The 19,117-nt window shown below is 51.9% G+C and overlaps 8 protein-coding genes across 8 annotated transcripts; 5 read left to right on the forward strand and 3 right to left on the reverse strand.

Annotated features, from left to right (window-relative positions):
• Positions 1-517: 517 nt before the first annotated feature.
• On the forward strand, positions 518-1,069 carry COCVIDRAFT_12459 (hypothetical protein; the record flags this gene model as incomplete). Its single annotated transcript, XM_014705238.1, has 1 exon — positions 518-1,069. The coding sequence occupies one exon, from the start codon at positions 518-520 to the stop codon at positions 1,067-1,069; it is 552 nt and encodes a 183-aa protein (XP_014560724.1).
• Positions 1,070-2,810: 1,741 nt separating this feature from the next.
• Positions 2,811-3,299, reverse strand: COCVIDRAFT_34108 (hypothetical protein; the record flags this gene model as incomplete). The annotated part of the gene is made up of 1 exon (XM_014705302.1): positions 2,811-3,299. One exon carries the CDS (start codon positions 3,297-3,299, stop codon positions 2,811-2,813), a length of 489 nt encoding a protein of 162 aa, XP_014560788.1.
• Positions 3,300-4,566: 1,267 nt separating this feature from the next.
• On the forward strand, positions 4,567-5,331 carry COCVIDRAFT_88252 (hypothetical protein; the record flags this gene model as incomplete). The annotated part of the gene is made up of 1 exon (XM_014705303.1): positions 4,567-5,331. One exon carries the CDS (start codon positions 4,567-4,569, stop codon positions 5,329-5,331), a length of 765 nt encoding a protein of 254 aa, XP_014560789.1.
• A 1,493-nt stretch (positions 5,332-6,824) lies between these two features.
• COCVIDRAFT_88411 (hypothetical protein) lies at positions 6,825-8,006 on the forward strand (the record flags this gene model as incomplete). Its single annotated transcript, XM_014705304.1, has 1 exon — positions 6,825-8,006. The coding sequence occupies one exon, from the start codon at positions 6,825-6,827 to the stop codon at positions 8,004-8,006; it is 1,182 nt and encodes a 393-aa protein (XP_014560790.1).
• A 1,853-nt stretch (positions 8,007-9,859) lies between these two features.
• Positions 9,860-10,748, reverse strand: COCVIDRAFT_34110 (hypothetical protein; the record flags this gene model as incomplete). Its single annotated transcript, XM_014705305.1, has 4 exons — positions 9,860-9,976; positions 10,117-10,530; positions 10,618-10,632; positions 10,692-10,748. 4 exons carry the CDS (start codon positions 10,746-10,748, stop codon positions 9,860-9,862), a joined length of 603 nt encoding a protein of 200 aa, XP_014560791.1.
• Positions 10,749-12,363: 1,615 nt separating this feature from the next.
• On the forward strand, positions 12,364-12,625 carry COCVIDRAFT_60249 (hypothetical protein; the record flags this gene model as incomplete). The annotated part of the gene is made up of 2 exons (XM_014705306.1): positions 12,364-12,520; positions 12,570-12,625. Coding segments are annotated over 2 exons (213 nt in total), but the record flags the coding sequence as incomplete, so codon positions are not given.
• A 514-nt stretch (positions 12,626-13,139) lies between these two features.
• On the reverse strand, positions 13,140-14,405 carry COCVIDRAFT_12463 (hypothetical protein; the record flags this gene model as incomplete). The annotated part of the gene is made up of 1 exon (XM_014705239.1): positions 13,140-14,405. One exon carries the CDS (start codon positions 14,403-14,405, stop codon positions 13,140-13,142), a length of 1,266 nt encoding a protein of 421 aa, XP_014560725.1.
• Positions 14,406-14,915: 510 nt separating this feature from the next.
• COCVIDRAFT_34112 (hypothetical protein) lies at positions 14,916-18,804 on the forward strand (the record flags this gene model as incomplete). Its single annotated transcript, XM_014705307.1, has 2 exons — positions 14,916-15,183; positions 15,236-18,804. The coding sequence occupies 2 exons, from the start codon at positions 14,916-14,918 to the stop codon at positions 18,802-18,804; spliced, it is 3,837 nt and encodes a 1,278-aa protein (XP_014560793.1).
• Between the last annotated feature and the right edge of the window lie 313 nt (positions 18,805-19,117).

Raw genomic sequence — 19,117 nt, forward strand, 5'->3', positions numbered from 1 at the left:
TCGCTCCAGTGCATATTGGCATTGTAAATCGCGATGACGCTTGACGCTTGACGCTTGTGCTTGCCGTGCGGGTTCCTTGCATGAGGCAAACGTGATCATCGTATGGTTTCTAAGCACAGTCACCAAGACTGATGCGCCCCTTTGAGACGAACAGGTTGCGCACATGTAAGCAACTGGACGTTTGCGCCTGCACCTAGCCACGCTCCATGCGGTTGAGTTCAACCTATCGTTCGGCTAGGCGATGGGCGTCCCCATGATTGTGGGTGATCAGCGTACTGACAGGAACCGGACGCATGCAAGGCCTCCGCTCGGACGCAATTGGCGACTTTATTGTGCATGTATCTTTTGCGTGTGTGGGTGGAGAAGGAATTGCAAATCGCTTGGATCAATAAACACAGGGCGATGCGGAGGGCGAGACGATCGGCCAGCCGTTCGTACAGCATCGAGCATACTAGTGACTCACTTTTCCGGGCCGAATATCGGAAACTGACGAGCAGACAACGGGCAAACGGTACCAATGACTAGGGGGGGGGGGGTCCGAGGATGCAGGCAACCTTTTGTTGAAGAAGGAGAAATTGTTTTTGTGTCGCGGCCTGGTAGCGTGCCTTCGGCTCCTGAGAGTCTGGAAGAGGCTCAACACGCCCTGTGTGCTCGGGTTTGCCGTCGGGGACGTGGTAGCCTTCTCCGGTCCGTCGCGACAAGTGGTCTTTGCGTGGGCTCAACATCCGAACAGTCTAACCCTGCGCAAGAGAGCGGCAGGCCTGGGCTAGCTCAAGACGGGACGAGATGCGAAGAGAGCAGGCAGCTTGCATGCGAGGCGGACGCAAAGCGAAAGGGAGCCGCAAGCGGTGCAAGGCTCAATGTTTTGAGGCGACCTGTTGCGGGTATCGATGTCCAAGTGCTCGGATCTCGGAATAGTTCACCAGGCCCTTGCGGAGAGCAGGCATGCGAGAGCAAGCGAGCAAGAAAAAGGTGGACTGTGAGTGGTGTGATCGGATTTGGCACTAGCGCCATGTCACACGACGAGCGCTTGACAGTCGTCGCACCTGCGCCTCTGTCGATGACCTAACCACCGGGAGTCGCTAGGATGGGAATAAGTTACATAGTCACGTCTTAAGGGAATGTGCCGTGAGTGCTCCTCCAGAGCCGTGGGGCCCGGATGGTCCACTGTGATTCCCGGGGCTCGCTTGCCAAGTGGAGCCCTGGTGAGCTGGCAGCGCGCGGATGGGGGACCGAAGGAAAGTCGTCGCGGCCTGGGGAGAAGAAGGAAAAAAAATTGCCTCGTGGGGGGTGGGCATGAGGCCTTTGATTGTAGTAGTGGTAGTAGTAGTAGTAGTAGTAGTAGTAGTAGTAATAGTAGCGTGCTAATTTTGCAACAGAGGCATGGAACAGTGATGACGATTGCAATGGAAGGCTGTAGTAGATTGGGCGACTGGGATGACGCTGGCAATGTCGCGCAATGGCGACATTTCCCCCCTCCAAGGTGAGAAAGGCGGCATGATGGAGGGTGGGACGATTGCTTTTTTGCTCGCAGGCATGGTGAGTGGCGGACTGAGGGCTGTCGGCGGTGCCCATGACGATGGACGGGCCGTTCACCAAAGTGCGGAGAAGCCAAGCTACGAGGCGCCCCACCCCGTCGGGCGCATGGGCCAATAACAGGGGCGTTGACGGGCGAGTCAGGACACAGGCGACGAGTAGGGAACATGGCCAACTCCTTCGCCCTTCCCAGGGGAGGGGACACGGCGCCAGAGTGGATGCTGCCCTGCTCGTTGGGAAACCCCTCTCAACAACATCCCACCCTCCCTGCTGTCCAACTCTCGCCACCGCGCCCTCACTTGCTGATTGATGCCCGTTGTGTGCGGCCAGGCTGTGGCTGGCTTCTGGATCATTGTGAGGGAAAAAAATTTCTTCCTCTGCCTGGCACTCCCGCGCGGGCAGGGCCCCTAGTCGTGCCTCATGCTGCCCCCCCAATCGTGACCCTGCGCAGTCACCGTCCATGTGTGGGCTAGGGCATTGCGCGGCTACCAAAGTTTAAACCGCCTTGTCCATGGAGAGGGCAGAGGGACTAAGCCTTGCGCGCCCTGTATGTCTCACCTGTCTCGCCTTGGGCTTATCTGAGTATGAGGCTATGCACTGGATGGATGGATGGATGGATGGATGGATGGGTGAGGTGAGATGAGATGAGAAGAGTGCCTCATCACGTGTAGACAGGGCTCTAGTCATCACTGTATAGGAGAAGAGTGTAGATGTGTGTGTGTGTGTGTGAAAGACCACGAGTCTATGCCCGTGATCATGGCTTCCATTTGAGGAATCGCTACTACTAAGCTATGGTAGAGGTGAGGTGAGGTGAGAAAAAGCAGGCACGACTCTCGCAGTCGGCTTACGCAACAGAGGATATCCAGCCGTCCCAACTACGAGCAAACCCATCGCCGGGGCTGCAAATGCTCCAGATAACACAAAACACTGGGGCTCACTCGGCCCTGCACCCCCCAGAAACACCAAAGGGGGATATGGATATAAATACTTTTTGATCGTACACCGCGCACCCACGTATCTTGACAAAGGAAATGGTTACAGAACTAGTAGGTGGTGGAAAAAGGGAGAGCAGCGGTGGTGCTTATGCAGGTGAACTCCGTGGACCCATGCCAGTCCCAGGCGGGCGAGGCCATGGGACCCAATGCAAAACTGAACATGAGGAGGGGCAGTGAGAGCCCAAGGACGCAAGGGGGGGGATAAAAGGCTCCGCCGTCATTAATGTCGTGAGGCCAGCCTCGCAAATGGCGAGATTGGCAGAAGGGGGCGAAGGGGCCTTAGTACTGTGTGTACCTCCTCTTGACGTCTCGGGTCTGGTCAAACGATCGTACGTAGCTGCTGAGCTGCGTGGCCGCTTGTTGCGAGATGCCCGATTGAGTCCGTGATGATGACGAAGAGGCTAGCGAGGAGCGTGATGATGAGGGAGTCAGGCTGCGTTGGGGTGATTGCCTGGTTGCCGTGGGGGGTGCAAAGTAGCTGCCGTTTGCGGTGGGGTAGTAGTGGTAGGGGCTCGAGGGGACTGCTTGCGACGACGTGGATGCCGCCTTGTATGCCGAGAAGTTGATTGCGGGGGCGAGGTAGAAGCCGCTGTTGGACGAGGATGACGATGAGGCCGAGGATGACAGTTGCGAGGGTGCTTGTGCGGTGGTGCCGGCCCTTTCGAGGTCGGCGAGGCGGCACGATTGCGAGCAGTAGACGCCGTTCTCGGCAATCTGGCGGTCGCAGGAGAGGCAGAAGTCGTTGAAGCACTCCATTTGGGAAGCCATTGCGGCGGGTGATGTAGGAGTGGTTGTGGTTGTGGTGGTTGATATTATATATATATATATATAGAGAGGGCGACGGTAATTGAGTCGCTGGGGTAGGGTGTGGTCAAGCCGTGGGCGGACGAGGGACAGGCAACAGGTTTTGTGTAGAGGGAGCGGGTGGCAGGTGTGAAGGTGGGAGTCAGAGAGGGTGGTCAGGCAGGAGAGATATAGTAGAGCGAGGTGGAGCGGATGAAGCGTCCGTGTGTGGAGCGGCGGCGGGAGGGAGTGGATGGGGGATATACTTAAGTTGCGCTCAGGCACACTACACTGGCAGCACCCACACACGCACCCACACGCATCCACACACGCACACACACGCAGACTACGGCTGACCCTAGACGCCTCTCAGCAGATGGTGCCGACAGGGTCCTCGGCCATCCCTGGTCGTCTCCGCACGGGCTGACCATATGCAGCCAAGCAACCAACGACGTCTGAATTTCGTCGCAAGCGCTGTAGCCTCGAGCGCTGCATGCACCCCTCACGCCCACACCCACGCCCACGTCCTACTTGTTGCTATGCCTCTCCACCGCGCCCTGTGCAGCCCAAACGCCGTGTGAATGCGCACCTCGAGGTGGGTGTAGTGTACCACTAGCATGCCATTGACTTACACCACCCACCCTACTACATACATACATACATACATACATACATACATGTGCGGATATGCACCAGAATCTTCGGCCGCGGTGTTTACTTACTGCCATGGCCCTCTCACTCTGCCTGCTGACACCTCCGCTCTGCCCTCTCACCCTCTCACCCTCTCCTCCCCTCCCTCCCTCCCTCCCCTCCCACTCTGCCCACTCTACCCACTCTGCCCACTCTCCCGCCCACTGCGTGACTACGCAACCAGTGCTAGTCATCTGCCCCGGCCCTGCGCCTGCGCACCAGATGACTGCAATGTGCAAATCTAGGAACAAGGCTTCCTATTCAAGCTCCATGCCCCTCTTCCACAACCACACTGCCTCTTATCGGTTTCAGCAGTCATGGGGCGTCGCTGCCCTCCATCCATCCATCCCATCGCCATGTCCCTCTGCTGCCGTCACACTGCCAAACTATACCATGCTACTATACTTGTACACACATTGACTACTTGCTTTTCTTTCCTTCTGCTTCCGCTCGCCTAAGCTCCCCCCTCCCCCCTTGTGCCTCTTCTTCTTAGCCCCACCAGAGCCATGTCTGCCGCTTATTGCGACACTGAAGACGTTATCTGTCGCCATTGACGTGCTCGATGCCGTCTGCCAATCTTAGTAGGAGAACCACTCGCCTTGTCCTGCAGCGACCATCTCCACCCTCCCCATGCACGACACACCACCCTCACACCTTTGACCTCCGCAACGCCTCGTGCTATCCCTCAACACTCTCTTTTCTTCTCCCAATAAACCCCATCCCTCAATGCTGCGAACTCCTCAGGCATGTGCCTGCAAGTGTCTCATGCCTCGCTTCGCCTCTTGCTGAGCGCCTCACGCCTTTCTTCTCCCAATCCGTCCCCCGGCAGACTGATCTGGACTCTTGCTCAGGCCAGCCCCCCAATCCGGGCGTCCGGCCTCAGCGACGCCAGCCTCTATCCGTCCCACAAACTCGTGCTCAAATATTTTTTTTCTCCCGCTGTCAATGGCCTGCGCAAACCATTCCAGAGCGTCCTCCATCCATCCACTATGGCCACACCCCCCTCCCCCCTCCCCTCCTCTCCCAGGGCAAGCGAGATAAGAACGCTCGGCCCACACAACCGCGCCCCTACCAGCCCAGGCAACCAGCAACCGTCCACCAAACCGTTCCAGCTGCCCTCACGCCCCCCCCCCTCCCCCATGGCCCCCTCCGCACCAATCACCAGCCTGCCCTCAACTGCAAGTCACTTGCACGCTTATATCCAACACGAGCACGAGCAGCCTGCATGCACTCCTCCCTCACTATACTACATACGCGACCACAGACAGCCCCCACGCTCCTCCTCTTTGCCCAGATGCAGACGTCCTTCGTTGCTGCAGGACCCTAGATGGCGCACGGCACAAAAGTGAACATGTTGACGCTTACACTCGTCTGCAGGAACCACTCCATTCGCTCTTATCGCCACATCCACACTTGTTCTAATCTGGCCCCCTTGAAACTCTGCTTATCTAGCTGTCCCTCTTGCCGTCCCGCCCGCCCGCGATTCAGCACCGCGACAATCGAGGCAGTGCCGACTATTGGACCCAAAAAAGCTCTCTTCGTTTTCTACATTGCCTTCTCCACAAACACTATGTGCGCCCTTCTGCCTGCACCCGTGTGTGCGACACGCCTTGGACATTCACTGTGCTTTTGACACGCCTATCAGCCCCAACAAACCACACAACTAACACCCCCAAAATATCTCCTTCAATATCCATGCATCCACATCCATGATGCACTTAGCCAATACTCAAACCTTCTCCTCTCATCGCCGATATTAGGGCTCAGGGCGATGCAGCTAGAGCATCTAGGCCTCATCTAACAACAGCATACCCCTACCCTCCGCGCAGCCCGTCGCTTGTGTGCTCGCCATGCGAGATGATGCAGGACACGACTGGCCCAATAGTTGGCGCATAGAACTCCAAACACTTTGTCTTTGGAAACAGAAGCATCTGTAATAATACACTTGGGTACATACATAACACCGCCATTCTCACCAATATCCTTCACTCCCGGGGCATCCGTACCCGATAGATATACGCGCTGCACCCCGCAACAGGCAATCCCTTTTCGTCGCAGCCAAGTGCATGCTATGTAACATAAGTGGCAGAAGCACCTCACTCTAGGTGTAGTGTACTCCGACCATCAATTCCAGCACGGAGCGCAAACCCTGAGGCGCGCATTGCTGTTGAGCAGCCTCGTTCTCTGTGCTCGCTTGATCCCTGATGGTCATCTCCCGGGTTTGGAACTACCCCGAAACATCGGCCCGTTTGCTGAGGCGGGTGGATTCAAAGTGGGTTCTCTTTTCAACGGCTATCCTTCCCACTCGGCCTCTGTTGGCGACGAAAGGGTCCTGCGGGTAGAATCGGAGATACGCCGCAATGATATTTTTTTCTCAGGGTCCTAATGGCATTCTACGATACACCATACTCGCCTGATCAAGCCCAGATTCGGACCGTCTGTTTGACTTTGAGATAACTCAAATCATTGTTCGTATTAAATGTAAATGGAATAGTGGTGGCGTTATGGTCAGGATATATATAATACACCATGTCTGATATGTATCCTGCTCATTGTAGCATGTAGGATTTATGTCTTTTGTATCTGTTGGTAGAGACTGAGCTTCATTGAGCAAAAAAAAAAAGACTTTTTTTCCTTCTCAGAATGTTCAAGTCACGCCAGCCTCGCTTACTATGCGCTTGCAAAGTAGCTTCTAACACGTCCATCACCTCATCTGAACAAAGCCATTGAAACCATTGTCTAAACACCGCTGATAGTAGCAATTTTGCAATACGTATCACATAGTGGACATTTTATTTCCCCCGCGAATTTACCCCCGCAATGGCCTATACCGCAGAGCTCCGACTCGCCCTGCGCGCCGTCCACCGTGCATCCGTCCTCACCAAATCGGTGCTCCGGAACCTCTCCAACAACGTGTCTGCCGAAACCAAAGCAGACGACAGTCCCGTCACGATTGCAGACTTTGCCGCACAAGCACTCCTCATCTCCGCACTTCATGCCGTGTATCCTGACGACGCCTTTCTGGGCGAGGAGAGCGCAGATGCACTGCGCCAAAACGAGGCCCTGGCTGACCGGGTATGGCAGCTTGTGCAACAGGCAAAAGAGGAGGCTGATGCGCGTCTGGATGCAAACGGCAAAGATGAGAAGGCAACTGCAAGCACTGCTGCTACTGCTGCTGCGCACGACTTGAAGGAAGACCCAGTGCTAGCGTTTCCCGCATCCAAGGAGGACATGTTCGATCTGATTGACCGGGGCGGCAACGGCCAAGTCACGGGATCTGGACGTGTCTGGGTCATGGATCCCGTCGATGGCACCGCAACGTTTATGCGGGGCCAGCAGTACGCCGTTTGTCTGTGTTTGCTTGTTGATGGCGTACAGCAAGTGGGCGTGATTGCGTGTCCGAACCTCGCCTTTCCCCTGCAAGGCACGCTGGGCTCGATACGCATCAGCGAAGACGACGTCGACAGCGACGGCTATGGCGTGGTTCTTTCGGCCGTCAAGGGTCAAGGCACGTTTTTGCGTACCATGGAAGTCAGCGGTCCTGGAGCCCACGCCCGACACGTGGACCTGACTACGCTACCACCCAAGCAGACCTCTGACCTAAACTTTGTCGAGGCCACGATTGGCAAGACGTCGCTCTCGCAGACGGAACACGAAGCCGTTGCCACTGCCCTCGGTGCAAGCTGGCCAGGCACCGTGCTATGGTCCCAGCAGATGAAATACGTGGCTCTCACCCTCGGCGCAACAGACGTCATGGTGCGCATCCCAAAGACGCTCGACCGCTTCACTTGCATCTGGGACCACGCCGGCGGCCACTTGCTCTTCCAGGAGGCCGGCGGTATCATTAGTGACTTCCGCGGCGAGCAGATTGACTTTTCTGCCGGCCGCAAGATCAAAGGTGAGCGCAATTGGGGCATGATTGCCTGCATGCCCGCCGTCTTCGAGCAGGTCGGTACCGCCGTCAAGCACGTATTGAACCAGCGGGACGGCGACAAGAGCTAGAAGCCAACGAACCGTTCTTTCAATCCCACCCAAAAAGTAAAGAGAGAGAGAGAAAAAAAGGGTTACTAGCCCCCACCACCCAACCGTACATGTTGCATGTGTGTTTACCCCCATTGCCACTCTATAATGGAACAATGGCAATGTAGCATCGCCTTCTTTTTTTCCCGTCCCGTCTGAACTACATGCAAATCATCCCCTCCCCACCTAACCATTGCTGATGTACTCAATCATGCCATTTTTCTCTTGCTCCTCCCGTATCCTCCCGCTCAGCCTCCCCGCTACCTTCAATCCGAGAAAAAAACCGGGGGCCATACTACACACAAAAAAAAACCGCATGACAATCAGCATTCCCCACCCCCCTTCAAACTCTCTTTCCCATCCATCCCTTTACACCGATCTCTGAACGTTGCACTTGCCTCACCCCCCACTCTTTCTTCTCCTCAACACAAGCAGCACTTGCCAACACTCCCCCCCCCCATTCCCCACTCTATGTAGTCGTAAACCAAGTTTCTCGCACTTAGCTAGTTCGGGAAACCCATTCGTGTTGACATGTAACTGCCCTCTACTTTCCAGCCAGAGTGTCAAAAAAAAAAGCCTCAATAAAGGCCTCAAGCGAAGTTGCGAATAAAACCAGCGAGTTAGAAATGGACAAGTCGTCTTCTCGCTTCGGTCCCCCCCGTCATGTAGCTCAGCGTCCAATCAAGATGTAAAGTGGGGGTGGGGGAGAAAACAGGTGGACGTATGAAACCACTTGATTTTTTAGGCTTTTTTTTGGGGGGGGGGAGGGGAGGGCTTGATTATTCTCATGGTGTTGGTGGTGATGGTTGGGCAGCAGAAAAGATGAATGGGAGTTTGTTGGCGGGTTTTATGGGGGGTTTGGGATGCGTTTTCAACCTACACATATGTGCATGTAGGAACACCTGTAATGTGCCTGTGAAGCAACAGCGTAGTGGTGATGAATCCACAACACACAAATACGTCAAGAGCCAGTAAGTTCGGCATGACCGGTATTAATGATGTGGTTTCTGCACGTTCTGTACTCCTAAACGGGGAGAGAGTGGAGATCAACGAAAAGGGAAAAAAAATGGAATGGAAACATGTTTGATAGAAACAGAAACAGATGTGGCATAACACTTTTCCCAACAAAGCTGCAAAGGTTTTCTTTGACAAGCGGATTTTTTTTGCATAGGTAGCATCATGTGCAGTGCACAAAACATCCATTAATCTACGTAGTTTCTAATTGGTTTGTACCGAAGAATAAAAAATGTTAGTTTATGCTTCAAGTATATGCAAGAAGTGCGTATAGCCTCTCTCTCCCCAAACTCACGCGGGTGAGACATTTCGATCTTGCCTGCCCTTGTGCTGTGCAAAATGCATGCGGGGGGGTTAAACTTAGTATTAGGAATAAAACTAAAAAGTGACACTAATGCTAAGATATGATGTTTCGGTGTCCGTCGGTGTCCGTGGATAACTTAGTTCTAGGGGATAAAAAAAATCCATAACTTGATGCAGATCACCACATGAGTGCAGAGATATAAACTTCCTGCACGTTCGTGTACGAGTCGAACACTAGATAGAAAGATCGTCTTGATGAGGTTTCATTTGGGCAAATGAGAGAGAGACAGAGAAAGAGGGGTAGAAAAAAAAAGGGAGCACACAATAGCATCTTGTGATGCAGTGGGACCCTGGAACTTTCGCTATTCGTTGGGGGGAACACACATGAATCATGGTCTTACTACTAGTCGGGGGAAGTGCTTTGTACAACGAACGCATTATATGATCTGCGTTTTCAGTCTTTCCAACCCACCCCACTCCGTCGTCGTCGCTCGTTGGTACAACCATTCATTTTCCGTCTATGCTGCACCACCTCCGTTTTTCCGGAATGACACCTTCTCCACCGCAACGTTCTCGTTGCCTTCGGCGTCCTTGCGGAGTTGGTAGACGTACAGGACAAGCACGTCACCTTGCACCTGTTGCGCGCACACACCCACTTGTTAGCCTCGTGCTTTCTCATTTGCTCCACACTTGACCCCGTCCACATCATGTGTATGGACGTGTGTAACAGGTAGATGTTTCGCGGGGTAAAAAGGTAAGAAGGAAAAAGACTCACGTCCATGAGGACAAAGCTCGGCGTGGGATCTTCGTCCTCGGGCCACCAACCCGTCGACATGGCGCCCGTTGCGCTCCCAGGGTTCACAAAAAACTTGCCCTCCATCTCATATGCCTCAAACTTGTGCGTCCCGCCCCACAAGAGTACGTCGACGTCCATCTGGCGCGCCGCTATCAGCAGACTGTCGCCATCGCCCGGTGGTATGATGGTGTGGCCGTGCGTGAAGCCTATGCGCAGGCTGCCGTGCGTGACTACTTTTGACAGGGCGAGATTCGGCGCTTCCACGTCAAAGTCGCCTTTTACAATCTGCAGATCGGGCGCAATCCCGCGCAGGAATTCGTACGTCTCGCGGTCGGTTATGTTGCCTAAGCAGAGGATTTGACCGATCTTGCCGGGCGCGAGGAGCTTCTTGAACTGCGGGGTGGTGTGAGCCCATGCGCCTCTCTGTGTTTACGTTGGAGCATCCAATCGGCAGTGCAAAGGAAATGTCTACAAGTGTACCTTTGCCGGTATATCCTAAGTCGCCTGTGAGTCTGTGAGGTTCGAGCAATACACGTGTGGCTTGGGAGACGTACCGAAGCGCGGTCTGGTATGAAGAGGTCGCCTAGGACCAGCACCAGTCGCGAAGCCATTGCTGGGGCGCGTTTGTGTCTTTGGCCGCTCAGATCAAGTGGTGGGTGTTACAAAGACTATATATACTACTTGCAGCGCTCTATGCAAGTATGAGGCGCCGAAGTGGAGAGTTGGCGCGGAGATGTCGCGCGAAGCTGGCTGTAGGAGTTTGGGGAAGCTATGCTGTCACTGGGCGGGCCCGAGTGGCAGAACGCCGCGCTTGGCAGGGACCTTGATGTGGGTCAAGAATACGAGCATGTCCTTACTTTACTGAATATTTGACACTTGACAATTTGAACGCATCGTGAGGGAAGCCATATTCAATTCATCTTCAAAGCAACGTCATAGGATCAAATTTCCGACCAGAGTCCCATGCGGATATCTTCACAATGTCTCGCAAGGTAGTCAAGCGATACGACGTATTGTATGCTCTAAATGACGGAAAGCGAGTTGACTATGAAGATTCTATTACATGCAATCGTCTTGTATAAGATACGTTTAACTTTCAGATCTTGCTTGATTAAAAACAAGATTTTATCAAAGGTGAAGTGAGCTTGAGAGAAAACGGAGGAGAAAAGACTTGTAGTAATACTGTACGAGGCTGGGTATGGTTCTTGTTCAGCAGAAATCAATTCTACGGATTTGTTTGGTTGTTGGGCATGACTTTTGGCCTAGATACGGGTATGTCACAAGAGTAAGAATATGGGTACCTCTCCAGATCTTTACGGTCTGCTGCAATGATTACCTGCCTTGTGAACATACTTTACACCTCGTGATGTACTGTAGTATGGAGGGCGCTAGTAAAATGCGCAATCTAATAATCCTTAAAGATGAACAGGAATTCAGTTTATGTAAGTCATTCCAAATGCATCGTGATACAGGAAGTAGATGACCCGTTAGAATATAATTCAGGAACAAACAAACTGATCAGACTGCCATCATGCCTTTACAGTGTCAGCAGTAGATGTTGCGTGTGCGATCTAGAGGTGTAGATGCGGTGTGTATCCGTACTGGTTTAGCAAGAGCCTTAGTCTTAACCAAAGAACCAAATTTAAAGTAACAAGGCCAAATTAGCAAACATTATTGTAGCTGTAGCTGCATATTACGATAGGTCCCCAAAGGTGTTGCATGCAAGAAGAAGCGGAGGAAGGGGAGGAGGAAGTAGGGCCTGGTTGGCTCGAAGGAACCTCTGCTCATTGGCTACAGCCATGCTGAGATGTGTGAAATGTCCGTCTTCGGATGGCACCTAGTCATGTGACGAACACCAGAATCTCCATTATAAGAACTAGAAGAACCAGTAGAATCAGACGGTGAATAGAAAACAAATGATGCGAACGAAGCATATGAAGCAGGGGCACCACACTAGCCAAGTTTGGCTCCACATGGCGTTCTTGGAACGGGGCAGTGTGCAGCCAACGTAGTTTTGTCGAGGAGCTGGAAACATACATAAGAATTGTTTAAACCCACGACAAAATAACTATTAAGAATTATGGAATGATTCACATTATCTCTTAAAAGCTATTCTGTACCAGTTTACCGCTTTTCAATCCGCTTTTTTTTTGCCCACTTTCTACTCGTTCGTTGATAAGTACGATCGACCAATCATAACTCCGCATACACCTCAAAGGCGCAACCATGTCAACCAAACATGCCGACACAATAAGCGCAGCGCTGCAGATCATCTTTGGGGTTGCTGGTATCCTTAGTGTGGTTGTTGCCTTGTTTAGTCTGCATCACAGAGACTCCCTCATATTTGTGTTGTGCCGCCGGCTAAGAAATGATCGGGTAGAGAGTACGCCTCCCTATTGTCATACAATCTACGTCTTTACTAAACATGGTAGCAACATACGAAATGGATGAAGAAACTGGGTCTTCTAATAGCACCATTGTCAATAAAGAAACGATAACGCCGATTATCCCAGAACAATCACCACTTTCAGCATCCGCTTGCTCAGCTGGGCCATCGTCCTGGGGAACGACCCCTTCGATCAGTCCAGATACTGATATAAATTCATGCAGCACATTGAATAGAGCAATTTCGATGGAAAGAACAATGTCAGTAGAAAGAAGAAGGCTCATAGAAGGAGCAAGGTTGGTAGAAAGAACAAGATCGTTAGATATAGCAAGGTCGGTGGAAAGAATAAGGCTGATGGAAAGAGCAAGGTCGGTGGATATAGCAAGGCCTACAAAGTTGGAAAACTTCTGACTGCATGCATCCAATAATATGGAGTATAGTGGAGGATTGACTTCAGATGACAGTGGTTGAGATGTATGTTCCAGACAGGAGCTTGACTTATTCTCATGGATGAAAAACATAACCAAGACTATCCTTATAGATTTTTTGCTTCGTATAGCCAAAAATTATCATCGGATAACTGTGTAATAAACCTACCTATCATGCGGAGTATGCATTAGACACTAATATGCATCTTGCCTGCCTCCTTCTTTTTCTCAACATCCTCATACCAACCAAGCAGATGCGCGACATATTCTCCTGCGAGACCCAGACTGATGGCACCTCCTGTGAACCATGCGCCATTGACAAACCACCACCAGCAATTCTTAACCTCTTTCAGCTTGACTCGGCGAATCATAGTGCCCAGTGTGAGGGCTGCACCACCAACTGAGCCAACGAAAAAGATTGGCCCGAGTCCTGCTGCAACTCCCATGGCGGATAACAGACCAAGCTGAACAACAGCGAGGCCCGAGAGTACTTGCTTCGTTTCCTTCTCATGCTTGAGCGCGATGCTCTTAATGCCAGCCTTGAAATCATCTTTGATATCCATATGGGCATATATCATATCGTAGAGAACGGTCCATGCAACATTGCTAGCATATAAACATGTAGCTGCGATCAAAGCCGCTTGGTTCGCAAGCAAATCGATACCCAACGCAGGAAAGCCCAGCATGGCACCCCAGGAGAACGTAAGACCCAGGACGAACTGTGGATAATACGTGACTCGCTTTGCCAAAGGATAGAGAGTAACGAGTATAAGTGACGGCGTAGCGTACCAGAAGCATTCAGCTGGAAAAGAAAGAAGCACAGCAAGACCGGTCGTAAGCTGTCCACCAAGGAAGACAAGAGCTTGCAGAGGAGTAATGGCTCGCCTAGCGATTGGTCGTAATCTCGTTCGTTCAACATGTGGATCGAGATTACGGTCCCAGAGATCGTTGATGGTACATCCAGCTCCTCTCATGATGAGTGCACCAGTGAAGAAGAGGACTGTCGTTCCTAGGACTGCGGAAGGCGCGGCAACAGGCGTGGCCATGGTGGCAGCAAGGAGTGTGCTGAACATGCACGGAAAGAAGAGATAGTAGGTTCCAGCAGGCTTGTCTAGTCTCATCAATTCGCCATATGGGACGAATTTCTGTGGCAGATACGACAAGATACCGGTAGTTGGTGGTACATAGCTTGGAAGCGGTTTTGATGGCGCATCTTGTGGCACTGTTGCTGTTGCGACTCCGAAGCTAGGCTGTAGTGACTTTGGATGTATGGACTTGGTGAGTTGAGTAGGTTGTGGTCGTTGTGCAGTACGCAGCAGGGGTGTCGAGGATTGGTTTCGTCCCAATTGCGATGCGAACCCATTGGTGTAACGGAACCGTGATTTGAATGCTCTACCAGCGTATTGTCGATACAATGCTGGTGGTTGTGCAGCACACAGTTTTAAAAACGTCATAGCGGATAGGTCAAGGCAACATATACTGTCCTCTGGTCGGTACACACAGGAAATTGAATTGTGCTGTTTGTGGAACACGTGTGCGCATTAGCGCTATCAGCAGGCCATGCCCATTGTGAAAACACGCAATATTTGGAGTAATGGTGAAGGTCGAACTTTGACTGGCCCACTCCGCTAATGCTCGATAAGGGCTGGTAGGTGAGGGTGAGTGCGAAAGGCTAGTTCGCGCTAATTCCCGTGAACACGTGATCGCTCGTCAAGTCGCGACAGGTGTCTCGCGACCACATCTTCCAAGCTTACTTCCTTGCCCTTAAGCCGACATGAGGTGCCTTTCTTAAGGGACTTTCTCTTGAAACCCTTGCGATCATAGTTCCTTGTAACAACTAATCCAGCGCAAATTCCCGTGTTTTGCAATTCTGACTGTGCCGCAAAAGCGACTGCTGTTCTCACGTACTACCACCCCACTGATTTTGCGACTGGATTCCTGGATGCCAGCGAACGGCTGCAACAATGCCAGCTGCGCGCCCCCGGGCTTCTTTCGAACCCATCCCACCCGACTTTGACGTGCGCACCTTTGTCGAAAATGCCGACAATTTTCAATATGTCGACCGCATATCGTATGAAATGATTGCGACCAACGGTATAGAAGCATTTGAGAAACTCGTCTTGTTGCATGTAATCATAGGTGGTAAACCCCTTGTCATCGATGGATTCGATGAAGTAATGGATCCCTGGACCTTTACGCCATCATGGCTGCGTGACAACCATGGCGACAAAGGTACGCAGACTACGTTGCGACAGCCTTAGGCGCATAGCTAACAGAGATGTAGTGGAGAACGCACGTAATCTCATGACGCAGGAAAACATTCCTCTCACTATCAAGCATTACCTCAAGCATATGCCCAAGTTGACTGAGCAGTTCTTCGATGAGCCCGACCGATACAGAGACAAAAAGAGACAACGGATGTACCTGAAGGACATAGATTGCCCACAGGTATGGCACGACAAACTCAAAGAGCATATTCCTACTGGATTGTTCTACCTGAACGAGAGCACGGGCGATGCAAACGGGCCTGGCGCACCGGATGAGTTTGGGGTGCGCAAAGGTCGTGGCATTGGAAGAGCCGGAGACCTCATGAGCAGTCTGCCTCCTGAAATGCGCGCAGAGAATCTCATGTGTTATATTGGGCATGAAGGCACTTATACACCTTCACATCGGGAGATGTGTGCATCACTCGGCCAGAATATCATGGTGAATGCTTCCACCAACATTGGCGAAGACGGCAAGCAAGAGCGTCCCGGTTCATCCATCTGGTTCATGACAGAAAGCAAAGACCGCCATGTTGTCTCAGAATATTGGCTGTCAATACTGGGCCACGATATTGAGGTTGAGAACCATTTTGCACAGCTCATCGCGTGGAAGAAGGCTCCATTTCGGACTTATGTTGTAGAGCAGCGTCCTGGAGATTTTATCCTGATCCCGCCACTGGCGCCTCATCAAGTCTGGAACCGTGGCACTCGTACCATGAAAATTGCTTGGAATCGCACAACTGTCGAGACTCTAGAACTGGCTCTGAGCGAGGCGCTACCCAACTCGCGTATCGTCTGCCGTGATGAACAATACAAAAACAAGGCCATCGTATACTACACCCTTCTCAAGTATTCAAACCTGATCAAAATTGCTGGCGCCCAGATCCAGGCAGGCGGCGAGCAAGCTGAAGCGATTCGCCGCTCCAGCAAGGTAAAGCAAATTCAGAAGGATTTCAAACGACTCTTTGATATGTACAAGAAAATCCTCCTCTCAGAAATGTTTGCGCCTGACTCACGGGAACACGCCGAGTTCCTAGCATACGACAGTAATGTCACATGTTCGTATTGCAGGTGCAATATTTTCAACCGCTTTTTGAGCTGCAAGTCTTGCAAGAACATGTTCAGTTCTGAGATTGAGGAGCCATATGATGTTTGCATGGATTGTTACTGCATGGGCCGAAGCTGTGGTTGCCAATCGGGCTACACATGGGTTGAGCAGTGGAAATGGAAGGACCTCATTCACAAGTACGAAGAATGGCGGGCTCAAATCATCAACATCGATGGCCATGTGAACGAAAAGACGCCACTCCCACTGCAAGAAGAACGAAGGTATCTCGGCAAGAAGACCCTCGCCCAGGTCTGCCAGGAGCAATTGCGGATCCGTCCATTTGTCGACATTAACAACCCACAGCCAGAAAGTGTTTCCGATGACGAGGAACCTGTTATGGACGAATACGGCAATGTCAAAAAGGTCACGAACAGAAAGTCAAAACAATGGCTGGCAAAACACAAATCGTGCCATTTCTGCCTTCATCGACATCCAAAGTGGAAAATGGCATTTTGCTCCAGCTGTGATCTGGCGTATTGCTACGGAACGCTATTCCGTGCACACGATATGATGCCAGTAGGAGTCATGGAGGCCCACAACTGGAAATGCCCACATTGCTTGAGGGTCTGTAACACGGGCGCTTGCCGGCGCGATCCCAGGCAGCACCCCTATGAACCAAAGGGAACTCTGCTCGGTCACGATACCAAGAAGGTGGCCGATGTACGCTCAGTAGAATGCCTTGTCGATTTCAGCGTCTCCAATCTCAACTGGTTACGAGAAGAGGATGGCATAGCCCAGAACGCGATGCAACGCCGAATGCAGCAAGCCGAGATGGACAAGTTGATAGATCCTTCACTCGATGCGCGGTTCATTGATGAAGACGAACGTGCTAATACAAGATACGGAATCACCTACTCCCCCGTTGAGGATAACGACAGTGGCCTTGCCAGCACATCTCAAATCCACGATGCCAACGGAGACTTGCACTACCCCGAACCTAGCATGGATGGTGAGATCCCGCGCCTTGGTCAAAAACGCACCCGCGATGGACACGACGGTGTAGAGGATCGTCGACGGAAGAAGACAAAAGCCAAGAAACAGAAAAAGGACGAATCGCAATCGCTGCAGCCAAAGAGTGTACCTGGAAAACAATATCAGAAAGAAGTGCAGAAAAAGCTACTCGAGGATGCCAAACGTGAAGACAGGCTCATCTTAGTCACCGCTAGGATGAAAGGCAAATCGAAGGTTGTCAAACTGTCTTTGGCAACGGGCCTTCTTGACAAAATCCGCCAAAAACCGGTCCCAGAACGTGCACGAGTCTTACGCGAAAGTACTCCTGAGGAATTCGATATGTCACATGGCATGCAGTCGATATTACAATCGGATGTGATGCAACAACCTGGTACTGTAGCAGAAAAGGGGAAAGAAGCAAAGACATATCGTGTTCGCGTAGAGGATGATGGGGCATACTCGATACACAAGCGCAACCCAGAGATCAGCGGCCCTGCAAAGCCTGGTAGGCCTCGAGGTCCCAGACAGTTCGAAGAGTTCACGCTGGATTCCGATGAGGAGTTTGCTAATGAAGACGAGACGGAATACGTCAGTCAACCTCGTAGCCGTAGGTCTACATGGCTAGCACGGAGAACTGAAAGCGGTGAGGATCTACCAACTGAGCTGCCTCCAGATTTTAGGGATGGCACTGTGAGACCCGGCCGCGAAAAAGACAGGGAACGGAACCGAATGTACAAGGAACGGCGACAGAACATGGCCGCACAAGAGACGGCTAGCATCCGACCCAGTGAAAAACCCACCACAAACATACATCAGGAAAGTGCGGACGACATTTCTGGTAACGCTTCCGATGAAGATGGTATCTACGAAGAAGATACCGAGGCCGGCGATGCAGTTATGCTCGCACAGAAGGCCACGGCCGCTGCCACTGCCTTAGAACTCCAGCACAGAGTGGATGAGACCACGGCGCGTGCAGAAGCTGCAGAAGAAGCGGCTGAAGCAATGGAGGCCGAATTCCGAGCAGCCGAAGCACGGGAGGCTGCAGCACTTGATGCTAAAGAGAATCTCCGCGCAAAGATGGCCCTGTTTCCCCACTCGGACGATGATGATCAAATTATAGACAGTTTTCTTGGCAATCTACCTGCCGAGGATGAGCCCTCTGAAGATGAAGCACAACCTGAAATCAGTGTCCCAGAGCCTCTCCGAAACGGTCCCCCTCAGCATACCAACTCAATTCTGAGTAACCTCAACGGGAAGAAAATCAAGATTGTTGGATCATCCAATCGCAGCGGCAACGGGGCTACCGATGTTACTGCCCCGCCATCACAGTTTACTCCCGTGAACAAGAGGGCTCAGCCAATTAACGTATCGGACACGGAGAGTGAAGATGAGGTTCCTGCGACTGCTCCCGCCCCCAAAAGGCCTGTTGGCAGACCGCCAGGTCGTCCTGTAATGAAACCTACAAGAGGTTCAGGATATGGTACTCGAGGACGGGGACGACCCAGGGGACGACCGAGGAAGACGACGTAGGATGTCAATCGCCAATATTTTGTGATTGCATTAGTGAGGTGTGATATTTGTTTCTATACCCCTGAACGAATTTTGTTCAGTAATGCGTTACGATATGGAGCCTGTTTCGAGACGACTGACCGCGAATGATGGTGGGCAGGAGGGCATTGTACGTGTCTTTGACACGTTCTATCGAAGGAGCAAGTTGAAGAACTCGCCTTTGAGAACAGGAATATTCAGGGCTTACTTGATCACAGAATTGAGAAAGTAGTTTACACTAGATTTCCCACTACTTAGAATCAAAAGTCTTTAATCTGTAGTCAAATTCTGCTTT

The sequence above is a fragment of the Bipolaris victoriae genome (assembly GCF_000527765.1).
Source record: "Bipolaris victoriae FI3 unplaced genomic scaffold scaffold_9, whole genome shotgun sequence".
Lineage (NCBI taxonomy): Eukaryota > Fungi > Ascomycota > Dothideomycetes > Pleosporales > Pleosporaceae > Bipolaris > Bipolaris victoriae.